The sequence below is a fragment of the Solanum verrucosum genome, unplaced genomic scaffold (genome assembly GCF_900185275.1).
Source record: "Solanum verrucosum unplaced genomic scaffold, falcon-dt-bn FXZP01000064.1, whole genome shotgun sequence".
NCBI classification, from domain to species: Eukaryota; Viridiplantae; Streptophyta; class Magnoliopsida; order Solanales; family Solanaceae; genus Solanum; species Solanum verrucosum.
The window spans coordinates 1,455,422-1,474,690 of record NW_026020144.1 but is presented as its reverse complement, the minus strand read 5'-3'; the positions used below and the strand labels follow the sequence as shown (position 1 = coordinate 1,474,690).

The 19,269-nt window shown below is 33.7% G+C and overlaps 2 protein-coding genes across 3 annotated transcripts; both read left to right on the top strand.

The window, feature by feature from the left end:
• The first annotated feature begins 576 nt into the window (after positions 1–576).
• LOC125827677 (bZIP transcription factor 29-like) lies at positions 577–4,253 on the top strand. 2 transcript variants are annotated; one of them, XM_049506996.1, is made up of 5 exons: positions 577–824; positions 974–2,011; positions 2,155–2,287; positions 2,373–2,457; positions 3,802–4,253. In XM_049506996.1, the coding sequence occupies exons 2-5, from the start codon at positions 1,104–1,106 to the stop codon at positions 4,008–4,010; spliced, it is 1,335 nt and encodes a 444-aa protein (XP_049362953.1). In that variant the 5' UTR covers positions 577–824; positions 974–1,103; the 3' UTR covers positions 4,011–4,253. The 2 variants fall into 2 exon arrangements, with proteins under 2 accessions (XP_049362953.1, XP_049362952.1); XM_049506995.1 differs by having other exon boundaries at positions 577–2,011.
• A 1,084-nt stretch (positions 4,254–5,337) lies between these two features.
• LOC125827734 (uncharacterized) lies at positions 5,338–14,456 on the top strand. The gene is made up of 16 exons (XM_049507061.1): positions 5,338–5,738; positions 6,136–6,197; positions 6,285–6,352; positions 6,908–7,029; positions 7,681–7,786; positions 7,917–7,968; positions 9,080–9,197; positions 9,286–9,316; positions 9,405–9,428; positions 9,565–9,689; positions 11,010–11,091; positions 11,540–11,662; positions 11,751–11,804; positions 11,892–11,961; positions 12,212–12,245; positions 13,679–14,456. Exons 1-16 carry the CDS (start codon positions 5,573–5,575, stop codon positions 14,020–14,022), a joined length of 1,581 nt encoding a protein of 526 aa, XP_049363018.1. The 5' UTR covers positions 5,338–5,572; the 3' UTR covers positions 14,023–14,456.
• Positions 14,457–19,269: the final 4,813 nt, after the last annotated feature.

The following is a 19,269-nucleotide window of genomic DNA, read 5'->3' as shown; positions in this document are numbered from 1 at the left end:
CCAATATAGAAAAAATTAAGTAAATAATTCATGTTCATTGGTCAAATTAATTAATCAAAATAAATTAATTCATGTTCAATTGAAGGTTTGACTTTAAGAAAAACTAAATAAAGGTACAATGATAAACTTACCTAATTTCTTAAGCGACGTGAAATCTAAACTAGTGACATATAAATAGGAATGAGAGGAGTATCTATTTTCTTAAATTTCATGTTAAATTAAACTATTTCATTCTTTTTAAAACGAATGAGGAAGTAAATATTATATTCTTTAATCCATATAAAGTGAATAAGAGATGACATATATCTTTAAAAAGATATTTAAAAACACAAATTAAATAATACTTTTCATAATTACCTTTTTAACCATTCTTAAATTATAAAAATATCACTAAAAAAAAAGATAATTATAGAAAAAAATTAATAATTCTATTTTAACTTTGAAAAAATTACTTATTTTGAACCATCTCAAATAATTTCTTTCGTAAAAATAAGATTTACATATATCTCATCTTTTTCAGACCACACTTGCAAAATTACACCGTAAAATATACATGTTGTTTGTTGTGCAAAGACAAAGTTTTTGTCCCTTTCACTTCTCCTCTACTCTTCTCCTTCATATTAGTACAAGTTATTTTCATTTCCTCTTACAAATTCAACCGTAATCACCGCCATTTTCAGCGGGAAATTCACCTTCTCTCCAAAATCCCTTTTTTTTTTCTCTATAACCCCATCCCCCACAACTTCACTTTCATCAATGTTTGCACGTCTGTCTCTCATCACATTCAACTGTAGCTCCTTTAAATTTTGACTCTAAACTTTCAGGTACTCCGTTTTCTTCCTTGCTCTGGTTTTCTCAATCTTGTTTTTCGTTCATCTGTTGTTTGGGGTTTTGTGCTTGCTGAAATTGATTAGTTGAATTGGATTGGGTTGAATCAGTTTTTTTTTGGGGTTTAAGGAGTTTTTCTATCTAGGGTTTTTCTGGGAGCTGAAATTTTGATTAATTTGATGAGAATTGCTGAAGTTCTTTGATTATTACGAAGAAACAGCATTTGGGGTGTCGGAAAAATTGAATCTTTTTGCGGGTTTATTTGTTGATTTTTGATGGCTCAGTCTAATTCTAAGCCACCTATGAGTGGTCATAATTTTGGTGTTGGAGCTGCTTCTCATGTGAGGTCTTTATCTCAATCGAGTATTTTCTCGAATAGTTGTTTGCCCCCATTGAGTCCTTTTCCTCCTAGTGAGCCGGGGATGGTGTCGGGTCATTCTAGCTTGAAGGATATATCCATGGAGGAAGTAGATGTGAATTCTCAAGGTCCAGGAGTTGTGTCTTCGTTTACGAGGGATGGTCTTCCTCCTCGGATGGGGCATCGTCGATCTAATAGTGATGTTCCATTGGGATTCTCGGCTATGATTCAGTCTTCACCTCTGTTGATGCCTATAAGTGGTCAGAAGATTTTAGGGAGAGCAGTGAGTCTTGGGGATAGCAATGGAAAGATTGATGAGAGGAAACCAAAGGGAGAGGTTACAGATGAGTTGTTGTTTTCCTACATGAATTTGGAAAATATAGAGACATTGAATGGTTCTGGCACGGAGGATAGAGATAAGGACAGCATTGTCAGTGGGACAAAGCTAAGCGGTTGTGAGAGCAGCAATAATGAAGCAGAAGGTGTTATGAAAGGGAATACTGTTAGTATCCAACCAACAAGTTTAAGGGAAGGAACCAAGAGGAGCGCTGATGCGAATATTGCTCCAGCTGCACGTCACTTTAGGAGTCTTTCCATGGATAGTGCTATTGGAAATTTTCACTATGGCGACGAGTCACCAAACTTACCAACTTCTCTGGTGATGCGTTCTGGTCAGCTTTCACCAAGTAATTCAGGAAATGAAAGTTCGAGCAAACACAATCTTGACTTCGGAAATGCTGAATTTAGTGAAGCTGAGATGAAGAAGATTATGGCAGATGAAAGACTTGCTGAGATTGCAGTTTTAGATCCTAAGCGTGCTAAAAGGTATGGAAATAGATGCTAATGTATTCTAGTTTATATTTGTATCCCATTAAGAAGCATAAACTTGAGTTATCCATTAAAAATTGAAAATATAAATAAAGAGCGTGATACGTATACAAATTATACCTGATAGTTTTTATCCTCAGGATACTGGCTAATCGTCTGTCTGCTGCTCGATCCAAGGAGCGTAAAACGCGTTACATCTCAGAATTGGAACACAAGGTTCAAAAGCTACAGACAGAAACAACTACCTTATCCACACAAGTTACCATCCTGCAGGTGCCAGTAGAAAATATTGTGGTGTGCCTTCAATGCTTCTTTTATGAACTTCAGTCTGTTTACTGGATTTTCGTTCTTGTTACAGAAAAATTTTGTTGAGATTTCAAGCCTGAACAGTGAGCTGAAATTTCGCATCCAAGCCATGGAACAACAGGCTCAGCTTAGAGATGGTATTACCTTTCCAATTTCCTTTTTCTTTTGTTTTCCGAGTCCCTAGTGTGTTGCAAAAAGGTATCTAGTTCTTGCATATGGGTAGTATATGAAATATAATATGTTCCATAGTATAATCGTTTATAAATTAGAATATACTCTAATGTGTATTTTTTTTAACCTCTTAAAATCAAATTCATAAAACTTGGAGAAGTTTAGAAATAATTGGGTGTTTACTGAATACAGTTGGATAATAAGTTTATAGAAAGAGAATTTTGCAAATTTAAGTTTTATAAAAAGAAAAGCTTGGAACTTGGCCTGATTTGAGCTTCATGGCTCTAGCCTTCTACATATTGAATTTGTTGCCATCGTTTGAAGAATTTGGGAGGAAGGGAATTTTAATGGTTGCCGTGAACTCATAATTAAGTAGATGGGTTTCGTGAAGTACTTTTATATGAGATGCAAAAGAGAAGAATAAATTAGTTTACAATGCATATAGAGCCTTTGAAAGGGGAAAATAGGGGGAGAAGGACTATTGTCTGCTGGAAGGAAGACGGGGAGAGAGATGGTAGAAATCCATTGTAGTTCTGTGAAGATAGGCGAAGAATACTCTGAAGGAAGCCAAATAGGAAACATACTTTTTGTGTGAGGGAAGCCTATGAGATAATGGAAAAGTAATTAGGGACCCAAGTTCACAATAATAACTCAATGCTATGTGAAATTGATGCACAATCAACAACTCTTTGGTTACTTATGTTTGGTTGGTTGGAAATATCAAAATGTAAGCAATGTGAAAATTTCAATTTCCTTCACTGAGAACTGAAAAACCCGAGTCAGAGAACCAAAATATTTGATGTACCTGTTTTAGTAATAATATTTGATTCTAACCAGTAACGAGCTGGCCTACTCAGGAGGCATGATTTTCTTTAACAGTTCCACAACATCAGCATCTCCTATTGAAAAGCATCCGAACTTCAATATTACCAAATGCTGTATCACCAACAGTCAAAGAAGTAAGATGTTCCAGCAGGACCTGTTTGTGTTCGTCTTTATTACTTAGTTCTCTCTATAACAGTGCCCATTTTATTGTGTTCCCCAGTTCTGCTCATAAAGTCTAAGGGTATTTTGAAAAACATTATATTTTCCAAAGAGCAGGTTTGCCTGTGTTTGTTTGATTACCTTAGGATACGTTTATATTAATCTTGAAGGCAGGACAAGTTATACTGTTTGGATTGACCAGGGACAAGGTCCAAAGCGCATTTTATACTTGACATTCAAGACGTATAGATATGCTGATACTCTATGAACATCTGATACACCTACCCATAAAGATGGATATTCATAACTTTAGCTTTCCTCTGCAGCTCTGCATGAGGCATTAACTGCCGAAGTCCAACGTCTAAAACTTGCAGCTGGGGAACATAGGGAGGAAGGACGGTTGCCTAATAACATGACACAACAGACGCCAGTAAAGCATAATATGTTCCAGATGCAGCGTCAACAGCCTAGTCAAATGCAACAATTATCTGTTGGTAAAACATCAGCGGCTTCAGCAACACCTGCATCTGCCTAGTGGACGAACATAAAGCCTTGAGGAGGTGAAGATAATCTCTACATGAAGCCAAAAAGTTTATTATCAATTATCGGTCTCACATGCTACGCACAAACACTGAGAAACTAAGCTTTCAGATATTAGTATTTATATAAGTTTCTTATGTGTATCTGGCTACAATTTTATACCATATGTAGTGAATCATTATTTTGTTCTTTGGAAATAACTGTATCAATAAATTGGAGTCAAACGTTGTGGTGCCAATGTTTTCTCCTCTACTGTTCTCTAGTTCTAAGGGAACTTTAAGCCTTTTTATCTGGCTGTTAATTTACACTTGCATAGTATAGTATAAACCCCATCTGCATATACCCTTCTAGTCTGGAACTCCGATCTTAGTGTGGACTATAACTCATAAAAAGTAGTAGTTGTATGAATTTGGGCCACTTCTCCATGTCATTGGTTCAATGGGACTAGCACAAGCAGACAAAAAGATCATAGTAATCAAACAATGTCTCCCCTTATACTTGTGTCTTGTTTCCCACTGTCCATTCCTTTCATCTTCAATAAAGAATGCAGAAATTAAAGTAGTCAAAGTTGCAGAAAAGCAGATAGTTGCCCAAAGCATCTTGCAATAAGAGTTGCATCACCAGCTAATTCCACAAGTATACATATGCACTCGAAATTATTTTAGATAAGAGATAATTAGATATTATATATATTTTTTTCAACAACCAATTGAAAACCCACTACCTAATCAAGCAGCCTTATTTGGTTGTTAATCACATGAAAAATGTCTCATAATAATTTTAAGTTGTAACTAATACAAAAACGAAAAAAAAACACATGAAATATATGTCATACGATGGTCATTGACTCATTGTAAGTTGTAACTGATAAAAAAAAAATAAACTAACAAAAAAAAACGTCTAAGAGATAATTCCAAAAAAAAGAAAGAGAACAAAATAAAAGCATATACCCTCTTTTCAAATAAAGAATACCTCGAAATTCTTTAACAGACCAAACCCGCGGGAACCTTAACCCTTACCGCACACAATCCAATAAATCTCTAACATTTTATCATAAATTTTAAAAAATTATCAGTTAAATATCAATTTCATTATAAACTTTGATTAAATCTTAAAAATTCAACCTTTAGATCCACAAAAATACAATCTAAGAACAACTTAAATATTTAAATTTTACTTCAAAATCTATAGCCAAACGAAAGTGATACGCAAATAAGCAAAGAGAAAAAAAGAAAAGTAGTACTAGTAGTAATTATCCATTCCACCAATCCGTATTTATATTTTGAACCCACAAAATTTATATATCTTTATTATTAAACGAATAAAAAGCTCACATTCTCGGAATACACAAAACAAATCTTCTTTTTAATAACTCTCAATGCTTTTGTAGGGTTTCAGATGTTTTCTTTCTAAAACTCCTTTTGCCGCCGATTACTTACAAATCTCTGTTTTTTTTCACTAATTTTTGTGGGTTTTGGTGTATTCACGTTGAGGTTTAGTAAGATCTGTTTTTAGAAACTTTTTTTTTGAATTTTTCGACCGTTGAGTTTGCCGGAGATGTCGGAAGTGGTGGTGGTGAAAGGTGGGGAGTTGTTGTTTTGTGGAAGTACTTGTTGGGATTCTGTTGGTCGCCGGAAAGGTTTGACGGAGGGGAATTTGGTGTCGCCGACGAGGCTTCGTACGCTTGTTGGTGTCGACATTTGTTTTGTTGCTGCTGGTTGCGGTATACTCTGTTCTGCTTTTTTAAAAAAAAATTATTTTGGCTTAGTTGTGTACTTAGTTGGTTTGTTTAGACCTCGAAATGGTTAAAATGTATATTGAGGATTCATATAGTATACAAAGTTATCATCTTTATTGTGAAATCATGGGGCATTTTGGCCATGAGTTAACGTTTGGGCATAAAATTCCGGAATTTGAAGAACAGTGATGAAAAAGTTGTTTTCACTTCAAAATACTCAAATAAGTTAAAAAAACAACTCCATTTTGTGTTCATGGCTGAACACAACTCCAAAAACTACTCTCTTTTCAAATACTGACAATTTTCAAAGCCAAACACTTCCATAATGTGATTGAAGATTTCCCTTTTTGATTGCTTTCTTTCATTCTTGGTGGAAATGCAGCTTCTTGTCACTGTGTAGCGCTAGATATCGAAGGCCGTTGTTATACATGGGGAAGGAATGAGGCAAGTGTGTCGTGTATGTTCATTTTTTATTTTTCTTTTGTGCTGTTTTCTCTTTATTGGAATGTGAACTGTGTTGTGGCTTTGCAGAAAGGGCAGCTTGGTCATGGAGATAAAATAACACGTGATAGACCAACTGTTGTTTCAGAACTATCTAAGTAAGTTGTTCTTGGTTTTGTTCCTCTATCAATGTCAATGAAATATATTGTAGTAAAAGTTTCAAAATATGTATTAAGTTCAAATCCATACCACAAAGGAGTAAAGGGTGCATAGCTATGCCGTATTCACTACTTAAAATCCTAAATTCACCCTCTTTTTTCTGCTTATAGTTATTTGATTCTCTCTTTTAACTGAAAACATTGAGACAAGATCCCATCTTTCTATTTTTATTTACCTTTTTTTTAAGAAAAAGAACTTGCCTTTTTATTTTATTGTCATTGCGCTCTTCTCACTTGACCAAAGCCTTGGGGCAATGCATATTTCAAGGGTACATGTAAAGTGAGATGGAAAGAAAAGAATGTTATAATGGTGAATATTCTGATGGACAATAATGTTTGTTTTTTTAACCCAAAACTGAGATTTTATGTGTCTAGAAGTAAGAAATGCTTCCAATAGTCCTCTTATATTCCCTGTATGGTTAGCCCATGTCTGCTGAAACCATTATGTCTATCAAGTATTTATACCTGGCATCACTTAAAACTTTTTTGTTCCAGGTATAAGATCATTAGAGCTGCAGCTGGAAAGAGCCACACAGTGGTAGTTACAGATGACGGACAGTCCTTTGCTTTTGGTTGGAATAAGCATGGGCAGCTCGGTATAGGCTCTGCAAAAAATGGTGAGCCCCTTTGTTATCCTCTGTTGCTCCTTACCTTCTCTGTTTCTGACTCACTTGCACCAAAAGAAAAGACCTTCTGTTAGTATTCAAATTGTTGTTGTCTCAGTTGCATGAACAGTATTTCATTCCATCTTTGATCATGTATTTTTCTTCAGATATGACCTAGGTCACATGGGTCCTTCGTTTGTTTTTATAACTCATGTCAAAACGGGAGCAACAAGTGTGTGGATTCATCATATTTATTCAAAGTTACCAAAAACCTAGATGCACATGTATTGGATACTTACACCTATCTGGCATTAACACATGCTTTTGCATCTTGACGCCTACACTAAAGCACCAACTAAGTGAGGCGAAGGGCACAACCTGGTTTTCACCAAGTTTCTTGGTTTAAGCATGCTTTAAACAAACCTTTAACAAAGCTAATCTAGTGTAGGGAAGAACAAGAAATTTATTATTATGTAAGCTAGTGTAGGATCTTATTGAAAAAAACATAAGCTAGTTTAGGATGGAACCAAGTATTTGCCTTAAGCAACGTCGTCTTTATTTCCTAGCAATATAAGTCCACACCACTGATTTCTTCTGTCTTGGGTTGTTTTTTCTTTCATTCATAAAACAAATTAAGATCATCACTTTTTTGTATTGTTGCAGAAACTGAATTATCTCCAGTCCGGTGTGCTGTCACTGAAGTCAACACTGTAGCTTGTGGGGCTGACTTTACTGTGTGGCTAACCTCAGTTGAAGGAGCTTCTATATTGTATGGTTTGTAAAGTTTTTACTTTCTACTACATTGATAATGCTGTGTACAAAAAAAAAGATTTTGGTAGTGGAATTTTCATCTCTAACTTTTCTTGCACTCTGATTTTCATGTTATTCGTGTCTTCTAGAACTGCTGGTTTGCCTCAGTATGGTCAGCTTGGTCATAATACTGACAACGAGGTACACTTCATGAAAAAGTTTTTATTTTATCTTCTGTGACATGGACAAAGACTTCCAATATTTTATTGTTATATATCGGAAGTTCTAGACTTCTACATGCTGTATAACAAATTAACAATCTCAAATTGCAATATTTTCTGACCGGCAACAATATGTCATGACAAGATCATCTGTTCAATTTGATTGATAGTGATGCAGCTTTTGTGATACTTCTACATAAATTGAAATCACAATTAGCAGGCAATTGGATGAGTATAGTTGTTATCGTCTCCAATCTATCTTGTATTCTGTTCAATGCCTTTTTGTCCATTGCAACATAATGCACTTGTTCTTTTTGCTAATAGAGAGTGGAAACTTTTACCACGTGAGATCATACTTCTAAATACTGACTTTTATATTTCTTCCTTACCTCTATCTCTTCCTGCTTTATGCACATGAAGTTTTTATATTTTATGAAGTAAGGCGCGCTTTGAGATATTGGTACACTAAAGAGGCAAAATGTTTAGGGATACAAACGTCTCTATCTTGTGTCTGTGCAGCATTATTGGAGGATAGTTATTTGAAGTACTTTATTTATTTTTTATTATTGATTTTTTTGCCTGTATTACATGACATGATACATACATGCTGGTGTCGGGTGCTTATTGCCGCATCAAACGACCTTATATTAGTCATGTCTGCCTTTTCCATTTCTTGTTTCCTTGCTTGTCCAATTTTTATTTTTACTTATGCCACTTGCCAATCTGAAGCATGTAGTTGATAAGTGTTGTGGATAGCACATTTTCCACAAAATAATCAGTGTTTTCCTATTTCTAATAAAAACAGTGTTTTGTTCTCCTTCATAGTGGAGTGCTTTTATACTTCATATTACTCTTTTGTTTCCTGATGATATCTGGTCTAATATTTCTCCAAAATTAAGTGTGAAAACCTAAATTTAAATGCACCAAATTGGGAAAGACCATAGAATTTTTTTTCCCTTTCCATGACAAGACCCTTGATGTATAAATTTGGAACTTGTTGTAATAAAGGCATTCACACAGTGTTATCTTTATATTTGAACTGGGAGTTGTTGCCTTCTTTGATTGATTTGAGGATGCCCTGTAACATGCAGTATAATACCAAAGATAGCTCTGTAAGGCTAGCTTATGAAGCTCAACCCCGACCTAGACCTATAGCAGCCTTTTCTGGAGAGACTATAGTCAAAGTCGCTTGTGGAACAAATCACACAGGTTCATCTCAACTTCATTTTAATTAATTTGTATATTGTCATCTTTCAGATATGTTAAGTGCATTTACCTTTTTTTTTCTGGATTTCAGTTGCATTGGATAAGAATGGATATGTTTACACGTAAGTTCCACCTTAGCTCTTTTGTATGGACTTGACCCAATGTACAGAAGCTAATTGTTCTTTTTCTGTTTTGACAATCAAATCTTAGGTGGGGATTTGGTGGTTATGGGAGGTTCGTACATCCTATTTCATATTTGCATATTCAGATCTATGTTAATGGACGTCCGTTGCACCACCTTGACTTTCCGTGCTCTTTTTGGGCCCTTGTTAGAATAAACATGAAAATGTTTGATTTTTTTGGATCACAGGCTTGGTCATCGAGAACAGAAGGACGAGTTTGCTCCTCGACGAGTTGATGTTTTTACACGGCAGAATATCTTGCCTCCAGATGCAATAGTTTCAGCAGGTTCTGCCAGCTCATCATGTACTGCCGGTATGATTTGTCTTGTTCTCTCTCCATTTTGTTTTGAAATCTTATCCAGTGCACTTATAAGTTACTGTGTATTCACATGAGATGACATCATATTTGATATCTATACTAGCTGCACTCATTTTACACAACTTTTTGTTTCCAAAAAAATCTTTCCGCAAGTTGTCCAAACTGCTCAAAGTATAAGTTGAATGAGTATTCACATGAGTGAATTCCCTTTATTAAATCTATGTTCTGACCATCTATGATTATATATATAGTGCTTGCTCATTTAGTTATTGCTTTGAGAGAAGTGTGAACATCTAGCAAGCTGACACTTATATGTAAAAATGTATGTAAAATTAATGTTCGGTTATTATCGTTTAGTATGGATTACTTGTGAAAATAGGTATAGGCTAATCTAATCCATGTTAATGCTTAACAAGTTCAATTAATGTCTAAATTTTGAAAACTCGTAAGTAGTTTGAGTATTTTCACATTAGTAACTCATGGTACTCTTACTTAATTCGGATTTGGTATTGGATATGTTTTGCGAAGCTTACATAGGTGGAGTTGGTGGTTCTAGAGTTTGAGTAATCGTTGGTTAATGGTCATGAAAGAAAAGAAAATGTCAAATAGAAAAAAACACGATGCCAAATAGAAATAACCTTTCTACCTTTGAGGTAGAGGTAATGTTTGCGTACACTCTTATCTTCCCCGGATCCCACATTTTGGGACTACACTGGGTATGTTGTTGTATAATTGTAGTAATAGTATTTAAATATTAATACTCCCTCCGTCCCATTTTATGTGGCATTTTTCGGATTTCAAGATTCAAACAAGTCTATCTTTGACCGTAAATTTTTCATAGATCTTTTAAACATTTTGAATTATCAATTATTGTGATTTATAGTACTTTTTACGTAGTTTACAAATATATAAATTTTATTTCAAAAAAATTGAAGATTTCATGCGCAAATTCCCGGTCAAACTTAGGACTCTCGAAAAAGGGTAAGTGCCACATAAATTGGGATAGTGGGAGTATTATTATTATTTACTATTATTTGTATGTATTTAATTTATTTTTCACTTTAGTTTTATATGGTATGATGATGACATCAGTTTGAACTTAAATGGAGATAATTATTCATATAGCTGACCGCAACTTGGTTGGGGCTGAGACATATAGTTGTTGAAGTAAAATTTATGTTTGAAATTTGCGCTTCAAGTAATATGAAGATATGATCAGGCCACCTTCTACTAATTGCAACATGGTGGGCTCATGATTTGCATGATTAAATAAACACCTATGACTTGACACTTTAATAAAATATTCTTGTGCAGGAGGAGGGCAGCTTTACATGTGGGGAAAAATAAAGAGCACAGGAGATGATTCGATGTATCCTAAACCTCTTCTGGATTTGAGGTTATGTTCTTTACAGCCCTTGCATCTCCAATTTTTTATTTTGCTCATATAGTATTAGTGTAGATACAACATGAGTTGCATGTGTGATTAATTCCACATTTTTGGATGAATTATTATTTATCCTAGTTTTCTGGTTAGAACCATCTGCAATAACATCAATGAAGATGGAGTTCAAATTTTCTTTTCCTTGTGTTTCGTGACTAGGGGTGATGGAGTGATTTCACTGCAAAGTCCTAGCAGAGAGTCTCTACTCTTGTATTCAAGTTATGACATTCATTATTCATGTAGGAATGTTATTTTAAAGCAATCACATGGTAATAGTGTATTGTTGTTTCTGCCCCCATAATCATTGGCTTGGATTGTTTTAAACTGGATATTCTCTTTTCAAAAGCGCAATATTTTTTTCTTTTGTCACCAAGTCTATTGGACTGATATTCTGTATTTCTAGTGGGTGGAACCTCCGATGTATGGATTCTGGCTATATGCACCACTTTGTTGGTGCTGATTCCTCTTGCATAAGTTGGGGCCTTGCACAGTGTGGGGAGCTGGGTTATGGACCACATGGACAGAAGTAGGTTTGATTCATATCTTATGTTTTCTTTTTTCTTTTTGGTGACCTATGTGTGTTTTGCTCATTTATTTTGTCTATTTTTCTAAAGATCTTCTGCAGTTCCTAAGAAGGTAGACATTTTAGATGGCATGCATGTTATCAGGTTAGTGTATTTCTGTTTAAAAAAGAAATTTTGGAAGATGGAACTTTACATCAGAGTCTGAGTCCTACTGTGTTCCTTTTTGTGTAGTGTTGCTTGTGGATTTGCCCACTCCATGGTTGTTATTGATAGGACAAATGTTGAGGATCGACTTGAGCAGGTAATGTTATGGTTATAATGTAGTTTTCCCTCCAGGCATTATGCTAGCCCAATAATGATCATCTTTAGGAGAATTAGAATATTATTTTTTCAGTTTATATGTACAGGTTTTTGGTTGAGTGTAATATTTGTTTGTGGATGGGTGTTGGTGTGTGTCTGGGGGTGCTGATACATACATCAGTTTTGATTTTTCTTTTTTTATATTTATTTGCTCGTGTAAGTTATCTAATTTCTCCCGTTTTACCTGACAGCTTGATGTATATGATGGCAAGGCTTCTGAGGAAGGTATAGCTCTAAGCTTCATCTATCTTCATAAGTTTTAGCTAATTGTACTATTTCATTTGGAAAATATACTGGTTTTCCTCTGAATTTGCTTCAAGGCAGTTGACTCAAGTAACCATTGAATTGCTAATTCCTTGGGAGATGAAAGAACAAGGAGTCTGTTAATGATGTTCAATTCATCTACTTTGTCCTTGTGCCCTTATCTGTTTTCGATACTATGCAGGATAAGGTTTGATTATATATGCTATTTGCAAATGATAATATGTCAAGGAGGACCCCCCCCCCCCCCCCCCCCCCCCAACAAAAGAAAAATGGAGGTGAAGTGATTTTAGATGGGAATGCAGTTATCATATGACATCTAACATTCAGACAATTTATATATATCTGTTCAATTTCAAGGAGAATAGCTTGATATATGAAAGATTTAATGCGCAGGACAAAAATTTATTGCTAAATATAGGAGAATATCATGATTAGGTGAAAGTGAAGTGAAACTAGATTAGTTTTTGTGGTGCCTAGTACAGACTTCAAATATGTACATTCAGATTTCTAGGAATATATAATGATAGATGCAATATAACAAAGATAAATTAAAGGACTGTTGAGACTGCTATGTGATAGGAAGTCATCTAACAAGCTACAGTCAAGTTTTATAGAACAGTTGTGAGACTAGTAATTTTGTGTTGGGGTGAATATAGGTCTGTAAAGCCCACATGTCCGGAGATGAATGCCATAGAAGTTGATAACATTGGACATAGAGGATAAACATAGAGAATATCGCTTGAGATGCTTTTCCCATGTCTTACATAGACTTTGAGATGTATCGCCTGTAGGCACAACTATATGGTAATTTGAAGGTGCAACAATATGCTTGAATTTCATTTAAAATGATGATCGAAAATTATGAGCTAGACTTGAAATCACATGTGTTTTGATTTTTTTAAAAAAGATTTACAATTTAGCAAAATCAGTGTTAACTTCCCTAATAACTAATTGCATGAAAGAATAGGAATCATAATGTTGATACCAACTAGTTTGGATTAATCACTTAGTTGTTGTTTCTTATGTTTGGTTGTTTATTAGGATTTTTTTTTTTTTATATTGTGGTCAGTGACTTATTATTTCGGTGTAGGATAAGTGTAGAGATTTGCAAATTCTCTAGTGTTAAAACAGCCTTAATTTCTCTTAAAAGACAAATCTTAAAATTGGAATAATATATAACAAATTGTGTCAAATTTTTCCGATTTGTTTCGTCGAAATCCTTGTGCTCAATTTGTCAGCAGGTTTAGGTGTTGTTTTGGTCATTTGTTAACACAGACATGCCAGGTGAAAGGTTATGTTTCTCTTGTTGAACTGAGGAGATAGTTGACATGCAGCCCTATTTATTTTACAATCATTTATCTTTCTTACTATAGTTGCAAATTGTTTTGCTGCAGTGGGGGCAGAACCTGCGAGTGAATCTCCAGTTTCTCAAAAGGCTCCCAAAAAGGCATCTGCTAAGGCGCCTGCAAAGTCAAATAAACGGAAGAAGTCAAAAGATGTATCTGAATCTGAAGATGAGGAGGAGCAAAATAGTGATGATGAAAGTGATGACTATGAGGAACAATCGAATGGGCGGGCCAAGTCTTCCGGCAGGGGTCGAGGAAAGGCTGCTGGCAAAGCTACAGCTGCTAAAAAGGGCGCTGGTCGTGGAAGGGGTCGGCCTCCAGCATCAAACAAAAGCTCCCCACCTGAAGGGAAAGTATCGACAGGGAAAAGGGGTCGGCCGAGGAAATCGTAAGAGTACAGCTTTCCTGGTCAAAATGTAAGGCTTCTCAATATGATGGAATGTATCTTTATTCTCCATTGGCTAATTAGTTGCACTTTAACAAAGTAATTCATTTTCGTCATTAACTCCATTCAACATTCTGAAATTTAGCAAGTGTAAAGCATTTGCATAACTTGTAACCCGTATTGACATAGAGCATTGACCGAAAAGACAGGCGTTTGTTCGAGTTTGTACCTGGTCAAACTCGTTTTTGGTGAGGAGCGGAAACAGGGGAAATGAAAGGAAAAACCTATTCTGCCCAGTGTACTCTGATGTCAATTTTTGTTGCTAATTTGTGGTGCAACTGAAACAACATTTGTTCTGAAAATCTATACTGATTAGTAATATTGCTGTGTAAATGAAGTATTAATCAGAATGTTTTGTTGTAGTTGATCATTTTAACGTTTCGTCCTAGCCTTGTTGATGATCAATGATAGTGACTTACACAATGATCATGCCGAGTCCCTAACAAGTTGGGAATATTATTGATTTATCTTCCTATTATATCATAAGCATGTTTGGAGTCTACCTGGAGAGACAATAGATAGTTTGTCTATGAGCTAAAAGAACCAGAAAACAGAAAATGTTCTTTTTTCTTAAAGTTCTGAGGAATTCTTGTAATGCAAGTTGAAGTGATTCCAATGAGTACAGTTTAGTGTATAATTATGTTGTTGTGTGTGTTTTGGTCCCTACAGTTTTAATTGTGGTTGCTTGTAAAGTCAAGCATGGAATAGATAGCAACTACAAGACAAATGTCTTGTTGCTTTCATTTATGGAAAGCTAGAGGTGACTTTTCCCTTTGTAGGGAGCAAAGGTGGGGGCCTAATATAGAAAAGAAAATGAAGGGAATTTAAGTTTGTCTAAATCTTAGATCTAAGTCAATAGTTCTACTAGTAAGTACTTAGTAACCTTCCCCCTCTCCCTTGGGGGCGGGGGTGTTGGTGAGTAAAAACTAGGATCATGAAATGATACATAAAAGATTAGCAGGACTCCTGTGCAAAGATGATTTGCTTAAAAGTTCGAGTTTCATGATAGCCTTTTGTTATTGTTATACTATGTAAACCTACTTGTTGATCTCATCAACTTGTAGGTACAAAAAAACATTATGAAAAAGGTTTGTGGGGTTATTCTTCTCTTGGGAACATAGTGTTTTTCCTATGATGATGATTTTACAGAGCACCAAGTGAGAAGGACTAAAGAAGAATGAGAAGGGTTAGGTTACATTTGTGTAAGTCTAATGATTGGAACTTTTCTCCATGTGCCTAAGGTCCCACCACCCATTTTTATACAAGTAAAAAGTTGCATTTTTTTTTGTGTGGAAACTTTGTCTTCTATTGTTGTACCTAAATGTCACTTGCCCTCTTTTGTTTCTCAACTTTAAAGTAAGTTTGTGAAGTTGTAATAATGAAATTTATGCTTTCAAAGTAAGCTTCAATTTTTCCCTTAGAATCTTTAGTCAATTCCATAGTAGTTTGCTATATAAGATGAATGGGACCTGAAAATATCACTAAACCTAATTAAAATCTTGAAGGAACAATCAAGATAAAACTAAATCTTGGAAGTTTTTTTTTTATTATTATATGAGGTGTGTTTGTGAATAATGGAGGTGAAGGTAGAATAAAGGAGGAATCTTTGTTAGGATTTGAACCCCACACATCCATTATTTTTTACTTGGCCCTTCCCTCTGTAAAATCCAACGTTGTTTGTTCGGATATTTTTTGGTTGTTAGAGTAAATATTTTAATAAAGAACACATAATATAACATATTATGATAGATTGATTCCAAAGAAAACTTGATTGTTATAGTGAAATGTTTGTTTAGAGAATGATTGTTATTGAGAGGTTTGATTATACTTTGATACCTTACAACAACAACAACTACTATAAACTCAGTGTAGTTCTATAAGTAGGGTCTTGAGAGAATAAACTGTACGTAGACATTACTCTTACCTTCTCAAAGGTAAAGAGGTTATTTTCAATAGACCGTCGTCTTGTACTATGATCTTGTATATATGACTTAATTTGTTAGTTTCACATTAATTAAGGGAATGACTAGTTGCTCGTTTATGTGATCTTGTACAATTTTTATCTTATAAACTAGCTTTTAGGTTAATTTAAGTTCAAGATTCTTTTTCTTAACATGGAAGCACACCTAAACTCATCAAAAATCTTGATTTACCTAATGTTGGACTAACCCCCACCCCCACCTACTACATTTATCGAGCTTCCAATCAACCAGGGTTGGGTGGATGTGGGGGGGGGGGGGGAGTATTACATAGCTCATATCAATTGAGAAAAAAAAAAATAACATTATGATCTTTTATATGACTTTTCAAAAATTCTCACCTCATGAACTAATCGTTTTAGTTGAAGCATATTCTAAGATCAATTTTCTTAACTACTTTTAACTGTTCACTAATTGTTGTCATCAATTAGCCTCATCCATTTGGTGACAAAAAGACAAGTTACTTTATTGTCTTACCTAAAAATAATTATTTCTGAAAAAGATTATGCTTTTACACTAAACTTAGGTGTAGGGAAAAAGAGACAGCATAATCTATTAGGTGATTTTTTTGCTATATTTTGTTGGATTATTCTAATTGGATCTTTAATGTTGAAGTCTCTGTCTAAACTTAATAATTGTTTTATTATTTTCTAAAATTAATACATTATGTACTTAAAAGTAAAAAAAATAATTGAGAGGATAAACTAGTTAAGAACAAAATAATTATAGTCAATCACATTTTGGGGTGTATTTTCATTTCCCTTTCCTTTTTTATTTAAACTTACAGACAAAAAAAGTCAAATATATTGCGTGTTTAATGTACAACAGAACATGGGTTGGGAGTTTATAATTATTAATAGATGACATTTTTCTAGTTTGAAAATAAATAAATTAGTATAATTTTTCATTTACTGCTTACTTGTTTCATATTATTTTACTTTTGCATTAAAACTAGATATTTTATTTTACTTATCTAAAGTTTCAAAATATCATTACGATTAGTTTAATTAAATAGACCTCTATCAAAAAGTTTCTTAAGAGTTGTGTCAAGTCAACATGATTCAAGTATGGACGGAATCAATTTGTGGAACCTCCTTCGATGGAAAATATTATTATACATGATTAAAATTATTTTTATGTATATAGTAGATCTCGAACCCCGTTCAACAAGTTTGTATGTTTACTTTTGACCCCTCGTAGTGAAAATTTTGGCTCTGTCACTATAATCAAACTAGATAAAAACGAAGAGATCAAGTATATATATATATATTTAATTATTATAAAAAATTTACGTATTAAACTGAGTAATCAATAAATTACAACTCACGAAACTTGTGTTTATTGGTGTATCGATAAGACCAATACGTATTTTTTTTATGTGAATTATCCGTTAATCATTTTGATTAAATAAATCTCATCAACATGTGTAAATTATTTGAATCTCACATGCAAAATATATTTTAAAAAATTACTAAAAAAAATAAACTCACCGATTGGCATGCGCTGTCAGTTGTAAGAAAACGGGTCGGGGGTTCTTCTCATGTGCTCCGCATGTGTCGGGTAACCTGTCCGAAAACACTTGCCCAATGAGGACATGACACCTGTCAAAAAACTCGTTTAACGGAAAAATTAACTTCAAACGTAATTCAACCTCAAAAGTTAATCCAATAGAAGATTCTACGAATATAAAGAGATAGCAACTCCTCGAGTCCTCGTTCTTCCAATTCCTAATATAATGTTCGAACTCGAAATCTCTAATTAAGGTGAAACAATGTTACCATTGCACCATTACTTATGTTGATATTAATGAATGAAAGTTGTAAGATATTTTTTTTTAAATAGGATGCTTCTTCTTTCGAAACCATCAAATATTTTAATATATTATAAACTTTAAAGTAATAAAATAAAAATTAACGGCATTTTGAAATATTTGAAAAAAGCAATAAAGAATCCTCGTATTTGGTGTTGCAGTAAAATACATTCGAACCTTTTTGTCATAAAATATTCTTACAGCCTGAGATTCTAACGGTATCACCGCCGGCCACCGCTACTATTAAATTTTATGTTCCCCTTTATATACGTCGGTCTCAGATTATTTGTCGTAATTTTTTTTAAAAAATATTTTAAATTATTTTTTATTTTAAAAGTTTAAGATATAAGGAGCTCGTAAAAGAGAAATACGACAAATAAACAACGGTTATATCTTATTATATAAATAAGATTAAAATAGTTTTAAAAAAATTCCTTCTAGATTTTTTTTAAGAGGTGTGTAAAAGAAAAATACGACAACTGATATAACCTCTCGTAAATATGTAGGGTAAAACTGCCTATAAAAAATACGATCCGACCCTTAGAGCATTATAAAATATTTTTAAAACTAAAAAGATATCCATTTTAACAAGTTTGAAAAATGAAAATATATATATAAGGATTTAGCTTAGGCTTACCTTAAATATAAGGACCATTTTTGTTATTTTCTATAAAAATAACGCTGTAATGTTCAAAATTATCATTAACATTTTTAGCATTAACAAGAAACCAAAGGAGGCAAGGACCACTTCATGTGAAATGGTCCACTAATTGGGAGTTGGGACTCGCCACAAATCTCTTTTTCGTTCCACTCGATATTCAATATTCATGTTATAATATGATCAAATTTAAATTTGTGCTTCGTAGAATTTATTTCTGAAAGTGTCACTTTCAATAAGATTTTTTCATTCACAAAACTCAAATCCAAAACATCTAAAGATAGAGGGATCTCAACTATCCCACAACGAATAATGTTTTTCATCTCACAAGTCACAAATGTCATCAATTTCTTAAACTATAATTAGATACCTTTCTTTAATGTTACGATTGTTTTGTTTTGATTTCAGCGTTGGAAATAACATCCTAACTAATGGATTAACTTTGCACTAATCCATCATTAAAATTTTGGTTTAACTGATTCCATCTTTGGTCAATGTCAATTAACGACTATATATAATAATGATACACATAACACCAACTATAATCATCATTACCTTCTTTGGATTATAGATTTTGATTAAAAAAATTGATATTAAAATTAAAAAATGATATTTAAAACTTAATTTTTTGTCTGAGCATGTATTTCACTAAAAGATTAAATTAATTTATATATACATTTATCTTATTTAATTATAGTAAATTAATATAATTTAATATAAATATTGAGGGCACGTAAATATTTATAT

Coding starts and splice junctions, on each gene's coding strand:
- LOC125827677 (XM_049506996.1), top strand. CDS start 1,104: ATGGCTCAGTCTAATTCTAAGCCACCTATGAGTGGTCATAATTTTGGT. Junction 2,288..2,372: donor CACAAGTTACCATCCTGCAG/GTGCCAGTAGAA, acceptor TTCTTGTTACAG/AAAAATTTTGTTGAGATTTC. Junction 2,458..3,801: donor ACAGGCTCAGCTTAGAGATG/GTATTACCTTTC, acceptor TTTCCTCTGCAG/CTCTGCATGAGGCATTAACT.
- LOC125827734 (XM_049507061.1), top strand. CDS start 5,573: ATGTCGGAAGTGGTGGTGGTGAAAGGTGGGGAGTTGTTGTTTTGTGGA. Junction 5,739..6,135: donor TTTTGTTGCTGCTGGTTGCG/GTATACTCTGTT, acceptor GTGGAAATGCAG/CTTCTTGTCACTGTGTAGCG. Junction 11,805..11,891: donor GATGGCATGCATGTTATCAG/GTTAGTGTATTT, acceptor CTTTTTGTGTAG/TGTTGCTTGTGGATTTGCCC.